General features: G+C 36.1%; 1 protein-coding gene across 16 annotated transcripts in view; it reads right to left on the reverse strand.

The window, feature by feature from the left end:
- EYA4 (EYA transcriptional coactivator and phosphatase 4) overlaps window positions 1–19,526 on the reverse strand; it is a 322,772-nt gene that overhangs the window by 34,890 nt on the left and 268,356 nt on the right. For all 16 annotated transcript variants that reach the window (XM_010343018.2, XM_074397446.1, XM_074397447.1 and 13 more), the window contains 2 exons: window positions 13,912–14,048; window positions 11,785–11,868 (listed from right to left, as the gene is read on the reverse strand). In XM_010343018.2, coding sequence (XP_010341320.1) covers window positions 11,785–11,868; window positions 13,912–14,048 — 221 coding nt within the window. The remainder of the gene's footprint in view (window positions 1–11,784; window positions 11,869–13,911; window positions 14,049–19,526) is intronic.

The following is a 19,526-nucleotide window of genomic DNA, read 5'->3' on the forward strand; positions in this document are numbered from 1 at the left end:
AGTGAGAATACATGAAGTTTATTATCCTGTGCCTGTCTGATTTTACTAAGTGAGCTCCAATTACATCCATGTTGCTAAAAACGACAGGAACTCATTTTTCATGGCTGAATAGCACACCACTGTGTATATGTACCACATTTTCTTTAGCATTCATCTGTTGATGGATGCCTAGGTTGCTTCTTAAATCTTGTCTATTGTGAAAAGTGCTGAAATAAACATGGGAGTGCAAACACCTCTTTGATATACTAATTTCCTTTCTGTTGGGTATATACCTAGCAATGAGATTGCTGGATCATATGGCAGTCCTTTTTTTACTTGTTGAGGAACCTCCAAACTGTTCTACATAGTAGTGGTACCAATTTACATTCCCACCAACTGTGTACGAAGGTCCCCTTTTCTGTAAATCCTCATTGGTATTACCTGTCTTTTGGATATAAGCCATTTTAAGTGTGGTAGGATGACATATCATTGTAGTTTTGATTTGAGTTTCTCTGATGTTCAGTGATTTGAACACCTTTTCATGTACCTATCTGCCACGTGTATGTCTTTTGAGAAATGTCCATTCAAATCTCTTGTCCAGTTTTTATTCAGATTATTAAACATTTTCTTATTAAGTTGAGCTGCTTATATGTTCTGCTTATTAATCCCTTGTATAATGGATAGTCTGCAAATATTTTCTCCCATTCTGTGGGTTGTCTCTTCACTTTGTTGACTGTATTGTTTGCTGTGGAGAAGCTTTTTAACTTGATGGATCCCATTTATCCATTTTTGCTTTGGTTGCCTGTGCTTGTGGGGTATTGCTCAAGAAATCTTTGCCCAGTCCAATATTCTGGAGAGTTTGCCCAATGTATTCTTGTAGTAGTTTCATAGTTTGAGGTTTTCGATTTAAGTCTTTAGTCCATTTTGGTTTGACTTTTATGTATGGCAAGAGATAGGGGTCTAATTTTATTCCTCTTCATATGGATCTCTGCAATCACGGCACCATTTATTGAAGAGATTGTCCTCTCCCCAGTGTATGTGCTTGTAAAAAATGATTTCACTGTAAATGTATGAATTTGTTTCTAGGTATTCTTTTCATTGTTTTACATGTCTGTTTTTATGCCAGAACCATGTTGTTTTTGTTACTATCACTTTGTGTTATAATTTTCAGTCTGGTATTGTGATTTTTCCATTTTTATTTCTTTTGCTCAGGGTAGCCTTGGCTATTCTGGGTCTTTTGGGTTTCCATATAAATTTTAGGATTTTTTTTTCTATTTCTGTGAAGAATGTCAGTAATATTTTGATAGTGATTGCACTGAATTGATAGCCTGCTTTGAGTAGAAGAGATATTTTAACAATATTGATTATTCCAATCCATGAACATAGAATCTCTTTCCATTTTTTTGTGTCCTCTTCAATTTATCACGTCAATATTTTGTAGTTTTCATTGTAAAGATGTTTCACTTCTTTGGTTAGTTCCTAGGAATGTTATTCTATATGTAGCTTTATAACTAGCATTACTTTTTAATTTTTATTCAGATTGTTCACAGCTGGCATATAAAAATGCTACTGAATTTTGTATGTTGATTCTGTATCCTGCAACTTTACTAATTGTATCAGCTCTAATAGTTTTTCGATGGAATCTTTAAGATTTTCTAAAAATAAGATTATATTACCTACAAATAAGGCTAATTTGACTTTTTCCTTTCCAATTTGGATGCTCTTTATTTCTTTCTATTGTCTAACTCCCTTGGCTAGCACTTCCAGTATTATGCTGAATAACAGTCATGACAATGGGCATCTTTGTTCTGCTCCAGATCTTAGAGGAAAGATTTTCAATTTTTCCCCATTCTGTGTGATATCAGCTGTGGGTCTGTCATATATGGCTATTACTGTATTGCAGTATGGTCTTTCTATACTCAGCTTTTTTTGAAGATTTTTATCAGGAAAGGATGTTGAATTGTATCAAATACTTTTTCAGCATCAGTGTAATAATCTTATGTTTGTCCTTCATTCTATTGCTATGACATATCATATTGATCAATTTGCATATGTTGAACCATCCTTGCATTCCTGGGGTAAAGCCCACTTAGGTCCTGATGAATTATCTTTTCAATGTGTTGTTGAACTCAATTTGCTAGTATTTTGTTGAGGATTTTTGCATCTACCTATCTATCTATGTGTGTGTGTGTGTGTGTGTGTGTGTGTGTGTGTGTGTGTATATATATATATATATATATGTATTTTTTTTTTCTGAGAAGGAGTCTTGCACTGTCGCCCAGGCTGTAGTGCAGTGGCATGATCTTAGCCCACTGCAATCTCCACCTCCTGGGTTCAAGCAGTTCTCCTGCCCCAGCCTCCTGAGTAGCTGGGACTACAGGCATGCACCCCCATGCCCAGCTAATTTTTTAAATTTTTTTTTTAGTAGAGATGGGGTTTTCACCATGTTGGCCAGGATGGTCTCAATCTCTTGACCTGGTGATCCACCCACCTCAGCCTCCCAAAGTGCTGGGATTACAGGCATGAGCCAACATGCCTGGCCTGAATCAATATTTATCAAGGATATTGGCCTGTAGCTTTCTTTTTTTGATGTGTCTTCATGTGATTTTGGTATCAGAGTAACACCAGTGCTGTGGCATGAGTTTGGAAGCATTCCCTCTTCTGTTTTTCAGAATAGTTTCAGCAGAGTTGCTATTAGCCCTTCCTTAAATGTTTGGAAAAATCCAGCAGTAAAGCCATAGTATCCCAGGCTTTCTTTTCTTTTCTTTTCATTTTTTTCTGGGGAACTTTTTATTACAGCTTCCATCTCTTTGTTACTGGTCTGTTGATGTTTTGGACTTCTTCGTGGTTCATTCTTGACAGCTTTATATGTCTAGTTATTGGTCCATTTCTTTTAGATTTTCCAGTTTACTGGCATGTAGTAGCTCATATTAACTTCTAAGAATCCTTTGAATTTCTGAAGTATTGGTTGTAATGTTTCCTTTTTCATTTCTGAGCTTACTTATTTGAGTCTTCTCTCCATTTTTCTTAGCTAGGCCAGTTAAAGGTTTGTCTATTTTTCTTATCTTTCAAAAAGCCAACTTTTCATTTTGTTGATCTTTTGTATTTTTTCATTTCAATTTCATTTATTTCTTCTCTCATCTTTCCTAGTTCTTTATGATACATAATTTGCTTTATTTGAAGTTTTTCTACTTTTTTTGATGCAGACAATTACAGCTTTATAGCTTTTCTCTTAGTGCTGCTTTCACTGTATTCCATAGGGTTTGTTATATTTTATTTCCATTATCATTTTTTTCTTTTGAGAAATTTTTAATTTCCTTCCTAATTTTTCATTGACCAATTGGTCATTCAGGAGTTATTGTTTAGTTTCCATGTGCTTGCATAGTTTCCAAAATTCCTCATTATTGATTTCTAATTTTTCTCCATGGTGGTCAGAGAAGATGATTGATATAATTTCAATTTTTCTGAATTTTTAAAGACTTGTATTGCAGCCTAACATATGGTCTATCACTGAGAATGATCCATGTGTGTAGGAGAAGGATGTATATTCTGCAATTGTGGTATGAAATGTTCTGTAAATATCTATTAGGTCCATTTGGTCTAAGTCTGTGCAGATTAAGTCCAAAATGTTTCTTTGTTGATTTTCTGTCTGAATGATGTGCCAAATGCTGAAAGTGGGGTGCTAAAGACTCCAGTGACTATGGTATTAAAGTTTAACTCTCTTTATAGCATTAATGATATTCCTTTATAAATCTGGCTACTATAATACTGAGTGCATACACATTTAAAATTGTTGTATCCTCTTGCTGATTTGACTCATTTATCATTACATAATTACCTTCTTTTGTCTATTTTTATAGCTTTTCAGTTTTACTTTTTGTGTTGAAATACACTTTTGACAGGTATAACTACAGCTACTATAGCTATTTTTTAGTTTTCATTTTCAGGAAATATATTTTTCCATCTCATTGTTTCCAGTCTCTCTATGTCTTTATAGGTGAAGTGTGTTTCTTATAGGCAAGAGGTCATTGGGTTATGGATTTTTTTATCCATTCAGCCACTCTATGTCTTTTGATTGGAGAGTTTAGTCCATTTATATTCAACATTATTACTGATAAGTAAGAACTTACTCCTGTCATTTTGTTATTTGTTTGCTGGTTGTTTTGTGGTCGCCTCTTACTCCTTCTTGTCTTCCTTTTAGTGAAATGACTTACTTTTTGGTATGTTTTAATTTCTTGATTTGTATTTTTGGTATATCTGTTAAATGTTTTTGATTTGCAGTTATCATGAGGCTTGCAAATAATATAACCAATTAATTGAAATTGATGAGAATGTAATATTGACTGCATAAACCAACAAACTAACAAGCCAGCAAAGAGAAAACTAATTTAAAAAATCTACACTTTAACTATGTTCCCTTGCTTTTTAACCATTTGTTGTTTCTATTTAGATCCTATTTTACTATGTCTTGAAAATTTGTCAGTTATTATTTTTAGTTGGTTCATCTTTTAGTCTACTTAAAATATGAATAGCTTACATACTACAATTACAGTGTTATACTACTCTGTGCTTTTCTGTGTACTTATTGTTACCAGTGATCTTTTTACCTTCAGGTGAGTTCTTACTGCTCATTAGCATCCCTTTCTTTCAGATTGAAGAATTCTCTTTAGCATTTCTTATAGAATAGGTCTGGTGTTGATGAAATCCCTCAGTTTTTGTTTGTCTGGGAAAGTATTTCTTATTCATGTTTGAGGGCTATTTTCACTGGTTATACTATTCTAGGGTAAATGTGTACGTGTATGTGTTTTTTTTCCTTTAGTACTTTAAATATGTCATGCCGCTACCTCCTAGCCTGTAAGGTTTCCATTGAAAGGTCTGCTGTCATGTACTGGAGCTCCACTGTATGTTCATTTCTTTTTTTTCACTCCTTTTAGGATTCTTTTCTTCATTCTTGGGCTTTGAGAGTTTGATTATCAAATACTTTGAGGTAGTCTTTTTTGGGGTTAAATTTCATTAGTGTTCTAGAACCTTCTTGCATGTGGATATTGATAACTTTCTCCAGGTTTGGGAAATTCTCTGTTATTATCCTCTCGAATATATCTTCTACCCCTACTCCTCCAGCTCCTGTTTAAGGGCAATAACTCTTAAATTTGCCCCTTTGAGGCTATTTTCTATATCTTGCAGGTGTGCATCATTGGTTTTTATTCTTTTTTCTTTAGTCTCCCCTGATTGTGTATTTTCAAATAGCCTATCTTCAAGCTCATTAATTCTTTCTTCTGCTTTGATTCTGCTGTTAAGAGACTCTCATGCATTCTTCAATATATCTGTTACATTTTTCAACTCAAGAATTTCTGCTTGATTCTTTTTAATTATTCAATAACTTTGTTAAATTTATTTTATAGGATTTTGAATTCCTTCTCTGTTATCTTGAATTTTGTTAAGATTCCTCACAAAAGCTATTTTGAATTCTCTATCTGAAAGGTCACATATCTCCATCTCTCTAGGATTGATCACTGATGCCTTGTTTGGTGATGTCATGTTTTCCTGGATAGTCTTTATGATTGTGGATGCTTATCAGTGTCTGAAAACTGAAGAGTTAGGTATTTACCAGAGTCTCTGCTGTCTGGACTTCTTTGTACCTATCCTTTTTGGGAGGGCTTTTGCAGTATTTGAAGGAACCTGCGTGTTGTGATCTAAATTTTTGGTCACTGTGATGCTATCTGCATTAAATGGGTGCACCCCAAGCCCAGTAACACTGTGGCTCTTGCAGACCCATAGAGGTGCCCTCCTGGTGGTCTTGGATAAGATCTCAAGGAATTCTTGGGATTACCAGGCAGAGACTCTTGTTCTATTCCCTTACTTTCTCCCAAACAAATGGGGTCTCTCTCTTGTGCTGAGCTGCCTGGAGCTGAGGAAAGGGTAGCACAGGGACCTCTGTGACTACCACCCTGGGACTGTGCTGGATCAGACTTCCAGCCAGCACAGCACTGGGTCACATTCAAGACCTGTGGTAACCACTGCCTGGTTGCCACCTATATTTGCTCAAGGCTCTACAATCAGCAGGTGGCAAAGCCAGCCAGGCTTGTATCCTTTCCTTCAGGGTGTCAAGTTCCCTTGGCCCCTGGTAGGTCTAGAGATACTATCTAGGAGCCAGAACACGAATTTGGAATCTACCTGGTGCTCTATTAGGCATCTACCTAATGCTGTATTCTACTGTGGTTGAGCTGGCATCCAAGCCACAGAATGAAGTCCTTCCACTTTTCTCTACCCTTCCCACAAGCAGAGAATTATCTGCTCATTGAACACCATTGACTACCCCAGGTTCATGGCAAGTACCATCTAGCTATCACAGATGTTCGTTCAATGCCTAAGGGCTCTTCAGTCAGCTTGTGGTGAAAGCTCTTATGCCTAGGGCTCTCCCTTCAGGTCTCCCTTCTGACCTAAGGCAAGTGCAGAAATGCAATCCAAGAGCCATGGCCTGGAATCAGGTTCCCCACATGCCAACTTGGTGCCCTATCCCACTGTTGCCAAGCTGATATCTAAGCTGCAAGAAGGTGTCCTCTTTACTCTTCCTTCTCCTTTTCTCAAGTAAAAGGAGTCCTTCTCCATACCCACCACAGTTAGGAATGCACTGGGTCACACCTTAAGCCAGCAAGCACATCTGAGTCTCACCCAAGGACTGCGGCAAGTACTGCCTTGCTACTACTGTTGATTATTCAGGACCCAAGGGTGATGAATCTTAGTGGCAGGTGATGAATCTTGCCAAGATTGGATCCTTCCCTTCAAGGCAGCAAGCTTCCTTCGGGGCATGTGTAGAAATGTTACCTGGGAGCCAGGGCCTGGAACTGGGGCCTCAGGACTCTGCCTGCTGCCCTTTCTTTCTGTGACTAAGTTGGTATCCAAGTTGCAATGCAAATTCCCCTTCACTCTTTACTCTCCTCCCAAGAGGAAGGTTGGTATCTCTACTGGAGCTGTGAGCTGTGCTGCCTGGGGCTGAGGGATGGGCAGCACAAGCATTCTCTTGGCTGCCCCGGCTGGTGTCTCACTAGGTCATGTGTCTGCCAAGTCCACTGACTTCAAGCCCAGGAGAGAAGCAGGACTTCTCCAGGACTGTGGCCCTTTTGGACTAAACTGCCTGGACCCCAGAGCACTTTATCCCATGGTGGTGATACTTTGCCAGAACTCAAGTTCCAACAGGTGAGATGGGAGATTCATCTCTGGCTAGGACTGGTCTGAAAGCTCCCTCCATAGGTGTTGGCTAAGTTCTACCCAGTGTTGCTTTCTGCTGTGAAAGGGCACTGAGTTCCAGTGAAAAACCCTGCAGTCACTGAGTTTTCTCTCCCCCAAATGCACAGATTCCCTCTCTGTGCCATTCGGTTGCTGCTGGAAGATTGGTGCGAGGTGGTGGTATCAGCAATTCAAAGACTGTCTTTCCTCTTCAGTGCCTCTTTCAGTAATATGTGCTAAAGCTAGGTATTGTGTGATTGCTCACTTGGCTTTTGGTTCTTATGAAGGTGTGGATACCTGTTCAATTTGGTGTTGCTGCAGGGAGGACGATCAGTAGAGGTTTCTATTTCACCATCTTATTCGACCTGCTTCCCTTACCTTGTACGATTCTTTCTCTTGCTTACAATCTTCCAGCCACACTGGACTTCATATTCTTGGAACACTGAAAGATCAGCACCCACTGCTGGAATGCTCTTTCCAATTCTCCCTCTCTCCTAATTTGTAGGACTAGCTCCTCTCAGTACCAATGTCACTTCCTCAGTCACACATCCCAATCACTCACTATATGACCTAGTTTTACTGTCTTCACAGAAGTTCCCACTACCTGAAATGATTTTTTTTTTTTTTTTTTTTTTTGGTTTGTAAGCTCCATGAGAGCAAGACATATGTCTATTGGTGTCACCTAACAATTTGTTAAATGGATGCAGTCTGTCTGAAGAGTTGTAGTTTACCATTTTTTCACTTATGGTTTGTGGTGAAGCTGAAGCTACCCAATGTTATCTCTGTCCCATCTGCAGTGACCCTTGAGGTGCATGTGGTCCACAACATCATAAGATGGGCCTTATTTAGCTACTTTTCAATATGTCAGGATATTAATTTCTTACTGGGTAAAAGGCAGTGCCAATTTCCTTAATTACATTAAGAAAATTGTCAATGATAAAACAACTTTTATAAAAATATAAATAATAGTTCAATAAATAAGGAAATATAAGTTGTTTTTCATGGAATTTGGTAAGGGTGTTTTTATTTTTATTAGAAAAATATAGCCTAAAAATACTTTTACTTTACCTTTCTTAAATTGCCCTGAGTAAAAACATTATTCAGTGTGGTCAGTCTAACAGATGGTGTTATCCTTATTTTACAGATTTTGAAACTAAAGATTTAAGTAATTTGCCAGAGTCAGAAAGCTGTAAGCATCAGAACTGGATTTTCAAACTTAAGTTTATCTGACTCAAAAGCTCTTGCCTTTCACCACCACTCTACTGCTTCTAAAATGTCAAACATCAGCTGAACCACATGATAGGTAAACTATAAATGTAAGTTTATCTTTCTCACGCCCTTCCAGTAGTGCCTCTGATTCTTTCTGTATTCTGCCCCACCTATAGGTATTGAATGCTGTCTGCCATATTCTGTTTCATGGAATATTTCTTAGGTTTTACCTCTTGATGAAAACACATCTCAAGTGTCTGAGAGAAGATAATTAAAATAACAACTTAAAAGAGAACTCACCCAACTGCCTACACAGTACTTCACTAACTGTCTTTACTCCTGTTAGGAAACATTATTTTTCTATTGCATTCCTGGCATATTAACTGTCTAGGCCATGCAATGTGCTGTGGCAGAAAGAACATGGGCTTTGAGGCCAAAGAATCTGGGGCTCCAGGGCTCATCTCTGCCACTGATTGGTTGTGTGGCTGTGCACACATTTTTGTCACCCCTCTGGGTTTGTTTCCTCATCTACAGCTTCGAGAGAACAGCCTACCCTTCATACTGTGGGAGACTTCCTGCCGGGCACATTATGAGCATTCCATAAAGGTCAGTTTCCTTTTTCCCCTAACTTTGCCCCACACTTTTGGCATGCTGTACTATTTTAACCTTCTGGAAGCATACAGGATGCATAGAGAGTCTCTCTTTTGTATTGGAAAAAAAATCTTTTAGGGCAATACTTTGAAAAAATAAAACTTGTATGTTGAAATGAGTGCTGCATGTCCAGCTGACATCCTGGGAGCTGACAGATTTATTTCCATGACGCAGCAGTGCTGACAGAAGTTGAACTTTCCTTTTGGAATTGCTCTTCAAGCCAGTTTATGAGTAAATTGAGAAAAGCAGCTTCGTTACTTTACGGTATTTTTGACAAAAATAAAACAAATATATGTAGCGACAGCCATGTTCCTTATTCACTGCCATGGGTCCAAATGATCTTATTATTTTCAAAGATCAAAAGGATAAAGGTGTGAAGCCAGGAAATATGTAAAAAGGCTAACAATAATCTCAAAAGATGAGTTCTACCACTGATTTGGCAGTATGGAGGCAACATGGATATCGATGTGTAACCCCTCATGGTGACTATGTTGAAGGGATCTTTATTTGAGTCCTTGTGCTTATTAGATTGTTTATTTTAAACACTTATCTAATATGAAACCTAGCTGCCCAAAAGTATTACAATCAGTTCAACAGTATTTACTGTGTACTTCTGATAGTCAATACTATTTAGAATAAATCATTTAGATTATTGTCTGAAAACTTTTTATATTGCACACTCTAACAGTAGTAGAACGTTGAGGGTGTGCTCCAAATTTCTGTGTAATAGTTTACTTACAAATTATATACTTACATTTTAATTATAATCATATGTATTTATATTATGAACTGAATGTGTTTCCCCAAAACTCCATTATTGAAATCCTGACCCCAATGTGATAGCATTAGAAGGAGGAGGCTTTGGGACATAATTAGGTCATGAGAGTAAAGCCCTCATGAATGGGATTAGTGTCCTGATAAAAAAGACACAAGAGTTTGCTTTCTTTCCCTTTCTCTCTGCCCTCTACCACATGACGTGGAGGACACAGCAAAAAGACTGCCCTGTGGAAACCCGGAAGCAGGTGTTGACAAGTTGACCTGGGCCTTCTCAGCCTCCAAAATAGTGAGAAATAAATGTTTGTTATTTAAGCCACCTAGTCTATAGTAATTTGTTATAGCAGCAGAGTTAACATATTTACAAAGTATGTGCATTGTGAAAGATAATAAACATTAATAAATATGAGATACGAATGTATGTGTGTATGTGTGTATTCATTCTAATACTTCCTTTCCTTATCCCAGTGGAGAGTCTTGTATGTCCGGTGCACATGTATGCATCCTGCTTTGTAGGAGACTGGTTTAGATGATACTTGTGATAAAGGGGCTAACACTTACTATAAATGGTTGTTAAACAAAATTGTTACCTTTCACATCTGTTTAGCAATATCCATTACCTATACCAAAACCAAATGACAATGCAGATTCACCCAAAGTGTAATTTAGGAAGACAGACTTGAATGCAATTTTATCATTACGTGTCCAGAAGACAAAGCTTAATATAGTTGCTAAAAATTGCATGATCAGCTTGAGACATTATCACATAATGGAATGCTATGAAGACACAGGAAGATACTTATGTAAGTGTGATATGTAAAGTAATCAAAGATACAACTTGGAGTACAGTAACTGGCACTAAGCCAACATGTTCTGAGTTGGCTCTAGTTTGATTATGAGACCTACAGAGTCTAAGACTCAAACAGTTATGGCCTAAACAACTATGTTTCCATCCAAAAAGCCTCTTTGTGTTGCATCAGTCTTTGGAGAAACACTCACAGAGGTTTGTAACAATGATGTTTTAAGAAGCTAACTATAAAAATAGGGGCTGGGCACGGTGGCTCACACGTGTAATCCCAGCACTTTGGAGGCTGAGGCAGGCAAATCACATGAGGTCAGGAGTTTGAGACCAGTCTGGCCAACATGATGAAACCCCATCTCTACTAAAAACACAAAAATTAGCCGGGTATGGTGGTGTGAGCCTGTGATTCCAGCTACTAGAAAGGCTGAGGCAGGAGGATCATTTGAGCCCAGGAGGCAGAGGTTGCAGTGAGCCAAGATTGCATCACTGCACTCCAGCCTGGGTGACAGAGTAAGACTTTGTCTCAAAATAATAATAATAATAAAAAGAAAAAAGAAATAAAAACAATAACAAGAGAGAAAGGCAGGTGAGGAATGAGACCATCTATTGTTGACTTTGTGTATGGGAGGTGGTGCTACCTTGGTTGCTCATCGTATGTGTACTCAAGTTACAGAAAAACACATTCATAAATCCAAAGGATCTGTCAGATGAAAGATTACTTACTTATTTCAAACCACATTCTGTAGCAACAGTTGAAACTATTGCTATAAAATTGCAACAAATTAGTTCAAACAATTTCTTAAAGCTCTTTAATTGGGGATAATATATGATTTTATAATGTTTTAAAGTTCATTTCAGTTTACAAAGTTTTTTCTAAAATAATTATGTGAGACTAAGAAGCTTAGTCTTGAGGTAGAAAACTCAGTCCTTTCGAGGAAACAGCAAGGAATTCAATTTCTAATTAGCTTTGTTAAATTTGCCAGTTCATATTAAAGAATTTTAAGACACTAGAAATAGATAATTAAGAGAAGATTTCACAGATTGCAATAAAAACCACTTAAAAGCCATTTTTAAATGGTCCTTGATTTTAAACAAAAAAAAATTAACAAGATTTCTTGGAGTAATATTTCTTGATTTCTTACCTTTCCATACTTCTGTGCATAAGACCCTGTGAGCAGTGAGTGAAAAACAATGATGGTTTCATCCAAATCCCAGACAAACACACGCTGAAGACAAAAAATAAATATTAGAAAATTTAAAAAGTCCAAGGAAACAGAAATCTCTTTACAAACAGAAAACATCTCCCTTCCTTGGTAGATATCATCTTGATATTTTATAGAAAATAATACTTTTTTTTTCAAATCTGACAAATCTAACTCCTGTGAAGCCTGAGGAGCAGGAATTATACAAATTGTAAGCTAAAGAGTCAGATGTGCTTATTTCATTCAGTTTATGAAAGAAGCATGCTTGAAACTCTACATATTTTAAAGTTTTATACCTTAGGGATTCATAAAATTTTGCAATATATACAAAGAATTAGATCTTAAAGAAATATTTAAAAGAATCAATGAGTAACCCCAAAACAGAACTGCCAAGTATGGACCTTTGGGTCTTATTAGGCCAGCAGATATGTTGGGCTCCCTGGAGTTTTGAAAGATTTCGTATTATTCATTGACATTTCAAAACTAAACGATTTCACCCAAACTTCAGAGTTTTGACAGCAAGCACAGAAACTAGAAGCTGCGGCCAGGCTGGCTGCCATTCCTACATGGCAGTGACAAGCAGGTCCCTCAGAATGGGCCTGTACTCTGAGCTCCCCACAGTCTGCTGGGAAATTCAGCCTGGTCACTCATTTCTATCACCTGTCAAGTTCTTGAGGCAATTTGAACTTCTTCCTGTTGTTCAGGTAAAGGAAGTTATCTCTTATAAAGAATCACAATGTCTTTCACTTGATTTTGCTAAATCTGGAAGTTCAATTTTTTCCTTTGCTTATTTTTTTGAGACAGAGTCTCGCTTTGTCACTAGGCTGTAGTGCAGTGGCGCGATCCCGCCTCACTGCAACTTCTGTTTTCTGGTTTCGAGCAGTTCTCCTGCTTCAGACTACCGAGTAGCTGGGACAACAGGCACGCACCACCACGCCCGGCCCATTTTTTCTGTACTTTTAGTAGAGCCGGGGTTTCACCATGCTGGCCAGGGTGGTCTCCATCTCCTGACCTCATGATCCACCCGCTTCTGCCTCCCAAAGTGCTGGGATTACAGGCGTGAGCCACCATGCCCGGCCTCAATTTTTTTCTTAATTGAAGTATGCAGTATGTAAGAATTAACATTAATATGGTTAAGAATAGTTTCTCCTGATGTTTTATAATAAAAATCAACCCTGCTTAGTACAATATATCTCAAAAGAGCTCATAAATAGAAAAATGACATATAGCAAAATTTTCACAGATGTGCAAATTTTAACACATATTATTAAATGATTGAAATTTGTCTATTTAGAAGATAAATTTTTCTTTCTATACAAATTACTTTTATCTTTTTAAACTTAATTACCCATTTGGACATCTTTCACTACTTCAGTGCTATCAAATACAGTGTTACATAGAAAAGTATCCCACAAACAATCCCACAAATTTTATATTTTTAAAATTTGTTGGTGCCAATTTAGATCAAAACATGCAATTATCGGGCTGGGCGCGGTGGCGCACGTCTGTAATTCTAGCACTTTGGGAGGCCGAGGCGGGTGGATCACGAGGTCAAGAGATCAAGACCATCCAGGTCAACATGGTGAAACCCCGTCTCTACTAAATATGCAAAAAAATTATAGCTGGGCATGGTGGCGCATGCCTGTAAGCTACTCAGGAGGCTGAGGCAGGAGAATTGCCTGAACCCAAGAGGTGGAGGTTGCGGTGAGCCGAGATTGCGCCATTGCACTCCAGCCTGGGTAACAAGAGCGAAACTCTGTCTCGAAAAAACAAAAAACAAAAAACAAAACAAAACAAAACAAAAAAAACACCGCAATTATTTTAGGCCAAAAATCTGTAAAGTAATATCATTTTTATGTTGTTATTTGTTTTTAATTTTGCTATTATAATGAACAGAAAGAATCTCAAACTTCAGAGTTGCAAAATGCCTGTGACAAAGTACGTCCATTTAATTCATAATATATCTTTTTTTTTAAGTTTGAAATATAAGGGAACTGTAAGATATAGAATGCATCATTTAATAAAATAAAGCATCATACTATAATCTTTAAGAATGAGTAGGCATACCTCCAGGTCGCTATCAGGAGGCGGCGAGGGATTATTTTTCCGGCCTCTTCCTCTGGACTTTGAGCCAGAACTCCTACATGTTCTCTCATCAAGATCTTTGATGGGTGTGGAGGGGCTCTGCATGGTATCAAACTCTCCTATAGATAACATGACTTGTGTCAAGAATAGCACTTCATTTTTAGATCAAGTATGAGTCTTCATTATTAATTATCTTAACAAATTCCTATACAATAGAAACTTCCTTATGGCAAAAAGGAGATTTATAATCCCAAGCACACACATCAGTCAGAACTTTTGTAGTTTCCACAAACTCCTACTAGTTTTAATCTGTATGACCTATTAAATGTGAATGTCTTTTCTATGCCATATGCCTTCAACTTCCTGTCTATACCTTCACCTACATATTTATCTCTATTTAGATATGTCCTCACCTCCTTTTTTGTCACAGTTCAGAGAATGAGATGTCTTCTTCTGGATCAATTCCATCCCTCCACCTACAAACCTGACTCCCAACCCCAGCTCCTAAGAAGTCATGCTTCCATTAGTCAAGCCCTCTCTCATCTTCCCTTCAACCTATCCTATTTCTTGGGGTCACTGAGAAGTTTAAAAGTCCTTCCCCCTGACCTGGCATTTCCATCTAGATACTATTTGCTTCCATTTTCTCTTTTAAATAAAATTTCTTAAAATAGTGCATACTAATGCTATATGACAGAAATATGAAGTGAGCCACAAATGTGACCTTATATAAAATTTTAGTTTTTTTATCGACTATGTTAAAAAAAAGTAAAAAGAACTATGTAAAATTAGTATTACTTATGTGTTAACTGACCCAACATATCCATGTTACATATCAGTCTATAATCAATGTGTTGACTCCATATGTTCATGTTATCATATCAGTATGTAATCAATATAAAATTATCAATTATATGTGTTATGTCTTCTTTTTCACACCAAGTCTTTGAAATGTCGTGCAATGTTCTATGCTTATAGCAGATCTCAATCTGTACTAGCAACATTGTAAGTGCTCAATAGTCATGTGTGGCCAGTGGCTGCGGCACTGGACAGCATATCTGTCCCCACTTACTGATATCCAATTTATCATAATATAGCTTCTGTTCCTCAAAACTCAATAACAATTCTCCTGCTAAAAGTCCCCAGAAATCACCTTGTTGACAAATGCAATAGACAGACTCAGTCCTTGTTTTCCAGGATGTCTGTGCTGTGTGTGATTCTCTTAAACACCACCTCCTGGAAAGCATTATTTGACAGCTGGTACCTTACACTTGCCTAGTTCTAGAATCACTCCCACCAAGTCCTTCTCCAACTAGAAAACATGGACTCTTGTACTTCTCCCATTCTTTATGAGATAGTGTGTCAGAATCCCATCCTCCGAACACTGTCCTCACTCCACACAATCTGGGGGATTTCAATCTCTCATGCGTTAGTGACCCTCTCTGTGATGACCCAGACAGACACTTATACCTCCAACTGGACCACATCCTAAATTTCAGACTTCTTATCTAATTGACTTCTGCATGTCCCATAGATATCTAAAAATCTGAAATGTTTAAAGCTTGTGAGAATGTATCTTAGGAGGTAGAGAGTACTGAGTAACTTGTGGAAGCAGTTGTTAAGCCAAGGCAACTGTGAGATACAGTATAACAAGCTGAAGAGTCAGAATTACTATATGAGTTCAAGCATTATATTCAGTCACTCTAAATCTCAGTTTTTGGTAGCTTTCTGGATTATTAAGGGATAAACTGATTCATATTTAATTTGATTTAAATTATATGTATAAAGTGAAAATTTCTAAGACACAGACAAACTATATTAAATTTAAATTACATGATTTTTAAACAAAAAGATATTATGACTGTCATTTTTATCATTAATTTTAAAAATTAAAATCATTATAAGGACAACAAAGTAGTTATTAACCTAAATAAAAAATCTGAAAAAACTAGGCATCACTTTTTCTCAGAAATGGTAATTTTTACATAGCTAACTTCTAACATTTTCTTTGTGAAACATTATGCATGTCAGGACATGATCAAAAAAATATGTCTGTGCTCCAAATATTATTTCCACTTAAAAGACTGGCAGCATAGTTCATTTCAGGGGTCTATGTTATCACTTGGGTGAGAGTGGATAGCACAGTAATAAGATTTTTAAGTTACAGGGCTGAATATAGCCTTGTCTTACAGTAAATCATGTTTCACCTTATTTGTATAGGCATTAAATTAGTCTTTAGGTATCTGAACATACATCAGCTTTTAAATAAGATCACATGAAAGTTCCATTTTTAATTATTTTTGAAACAGAATTTTCCTAAGGTTACCACATCCCACAAACCAACTGTCTTGTCCTCTTTCAATTAAAATGGTGTTTAAAATTAACCCTCACTTATTAAGCATTAATTTTAAAAACACTTTGGATGGACGACATTCCATAAAATTTCTCCTTATATTCATTATAGATCAATTTTCAGTTGTTAACTATCATAAAATAATGTTGTGCTTGCCACAGTGCAAGAGCCATTACTCGTCTGGAGCCTTTGATAGATTCAATTAGCTAATGTATTAATGTTTGTCAAGGTCTCAGGGTAAAACTTAATATTGTTACACATGACTAACTGTATTTGATTTTAAAGATGTTTAAAATATTTGAAAAAAAGGAGCTATAAAACTATTTCTCATCTTCATATGCTAATCTGTCCTCAAACTTTCTTAATACAAATTAAAAAATGATATACCCATAAATTTTACATTAAAGAAAGACGTTTAGAAAGATAATGAAGTAAAATGTCTGCTCGTAATCAGCATTGTAGTGTTTCTTTAAATCCACTGTCAAACTACCTAATAAGGTAAATTAAATAATGGAATGCTATTTGCAATTTCCAAATAACATCAGTCATTACCAAATTTCCTTAGACTTTTCTTGACCCAATACTATATATGATTGAATAATTATCCTTTAATCAGTACAGTAATGAATAACTGCACCTTTTAAGGTTTGGATATTTAGATCTCACTTTATTTTATTAGGCTTATTGCTAAATCAGAACAACCAGCTGTCTCTTATTGAACATAAGGTACGTTTTCATTATAAAAGTAGAAGTCAACAGTGAGTGTTCTATGAAAAACTGTGGGTTTAATTTTAGGTTTCTACTTTAAAGTCCAAAATGCAAAACTAGTCAATGGGAAATATTTTTCCCGCCCTTGAACTAAATACATCAGATTTCCTCAATAATAAAGAAAAATTCCATAGTTATAAACTTGTTTGCTTTTTGGCCATATGCCAGATCTGAAAAGGCTAAATTAAACTTAAAAATACATTGACTGAAGGTCTGAGTTCACAGAATTCTTTAAAGATCCAGACATGTGTGTTGTTATGATTTTGGTTCAGAGAATAATATAGCTATAAATAGAATTAACTCTGTCTTTAAATTCAAGTCCAATAAAAATCTGAAAATGATGTCAAATCATATTTCTTGGCCTCAGCAACCAATGGAAGCCTGAAGAAATTACAAAATTCTGATAGTGAATGCCAGAATTCCATATGTGAATGTGTCACATCTAAAGTCACACACTCAGAATATCTACCTGCCTGCATTTAATATATTTAATATGAATAAAATAGCTATTTTCAATACTGATTATTCCAATAAGGAAATTAACCACCTGTGTCTTTCCTGCAGAGAAGATTTCTTATGATCATATGGAAATTGGAGCAAAAGCAACATTTTACACAAAGCTCTACTTAGGAAATACCATATTTGAACATATATATGGGTTTCATTCTTGGTAGCTGTAGTCTAGCAAATTCAAAAACACCCTGTTGGTCTTGTCCATTATTCAGTCTCTGATATCTTGATGATGAAATACTTTTGTGGTTTCATTTTTAAATATTCACCCTACCTTATTTTCCCCACACATTCATTATTGAGTAAAACCTTCCACAGGGTGATAAGAGGTCATTAAATATCTCCTTCCCTAAAGTAGTTAAAGATTACATTCTGAACAGGGAACTAAAAATCATGAATGTTATCATTTCATCAATTCATAATATAAATACATCTTGACTGTTGCTTAAAATATCAGGTTCATTTTTACTTTATGTCCAAATTAGTTTACTTGTTAATATTCCCCATATGACTTACCACTTTCCCTTTCTCAACACTCATCACTATTGTAATTATTTGATCTTTGTCCTGTTTGTTAAATGGAAGCTAAAAGTGTGCCAAGAGCTCATTCGCTGCTGAAATGTCAGTTTCTAGCACGGTGCTGATACTTAATAGACACTCAATAAATAATCGTTTAATGGCATTGAGTCACCTTGGCCCCTCTGGTCCAGTTAGAAGGAGTTTACAGTATTGTGACCATGTTTCCCTATTTTCTCTCCCAATCAAAGCTGAATAAAAAAGAAATAGAGATGAATTTGGATCTTGCAAATAACTGAAGGCAGAAAAATATACTTGAACAAATTAATAATATTTTAAAAAATTCTTAACCTCATTTTTCTTAGTGACTTTCAAGAGTTCTTTATATATTGTGGATATAATTCCTTTATCAGTATGTGTTTTACAAATATTTTCTCCAAATCTATGGCTTTGTCTTTTTATTCTTGTAATAGTGTCTTTTGAAAAGCAAAAGTTCTTTACAATTTTTTGAAATCTAATTTTATGTGTTCTTTTCTTGTAAGAATTGTGTTTCTAATGTCATATCTATAAAATCTTTACATAAGCCAGGGTCACAAAGATTTCCACCATTTTTTCTTCTAGAAGTTTTGTAGTTTTAGCTTTTTAGATGTAGGCTTACACTCCATTTTGAGTTAATTTTTGTATATAAGTTGAGATTTTTTCCTCTTTTGCATATAGATGTCCAATTGTCCCAGCACCATTTGTTGGAAAAAAAAACTATTCATTCTTCACTCAACTGCCTTGTATCCTGATTCAAAAATCAGTTTTCTAGTAGATACTATATATATCTGTTTCTGGACTCTCCACTGTGTTTCATTGTTTTACGTGTTTATCCTTTCATGCTCTCTTGATTACTGTACATTGTAAGTCTAATTTAAATCAGATAATGTGAGTCTTCAAACTTTGTTCTTATTTTTCACGATAGTTTTGACTATTCTAAATCTTTCGCCTTGTCTTGTGATTTTAGAATCATCTCAATAATTTCTCCAAAAGTCCTGAAATTTTTCTTAAGATTATGCTGAGTCTCCGTTAAATTTGATTTTAATTTTAAATACTTCGGCTGTGTGAAATTATGTGTAGCAAATGCAATTCAAATACTGCAAGTTTCAGATAAAGAAACACACAGTGGATTTCAAATACACACTGATCACACAAAGATATTAAACTACCTACCACTGAATCTACAAATCCCAGTAATGTAAGAAATGTTCACTGGCTAGAGCTACTGACAACACATAAAGGCGAAGGGCTTATGTAGTCTCTTTAGCATAAAGGAAACATTATCAGTCATATTCAGGGAAGATAATATTACAACTTTGTTGCAAGTTCTTCACAAAATGAATAATTAGTCTGGCAAAAGGTCCATATTCATATGCACACCATCATTTAGAGATTAAAATCGCCTATCTGTCCC

This window comes from Saimiri boliviensis, chromosome 4, assembly GCF_048565385.1.
Source record: "Saimiri boliviensis isolate mSaiBol1 chromosome 4, mSaiBol1.pri, whole genome shotgun sequence".
Taxonomy (NCBI): domain Eukaryota; kingdom Metazoa; phylum Chordata; class Mammalia; order Primates; family Cebidae; genus Saimiri; species Saimiri boliviensis.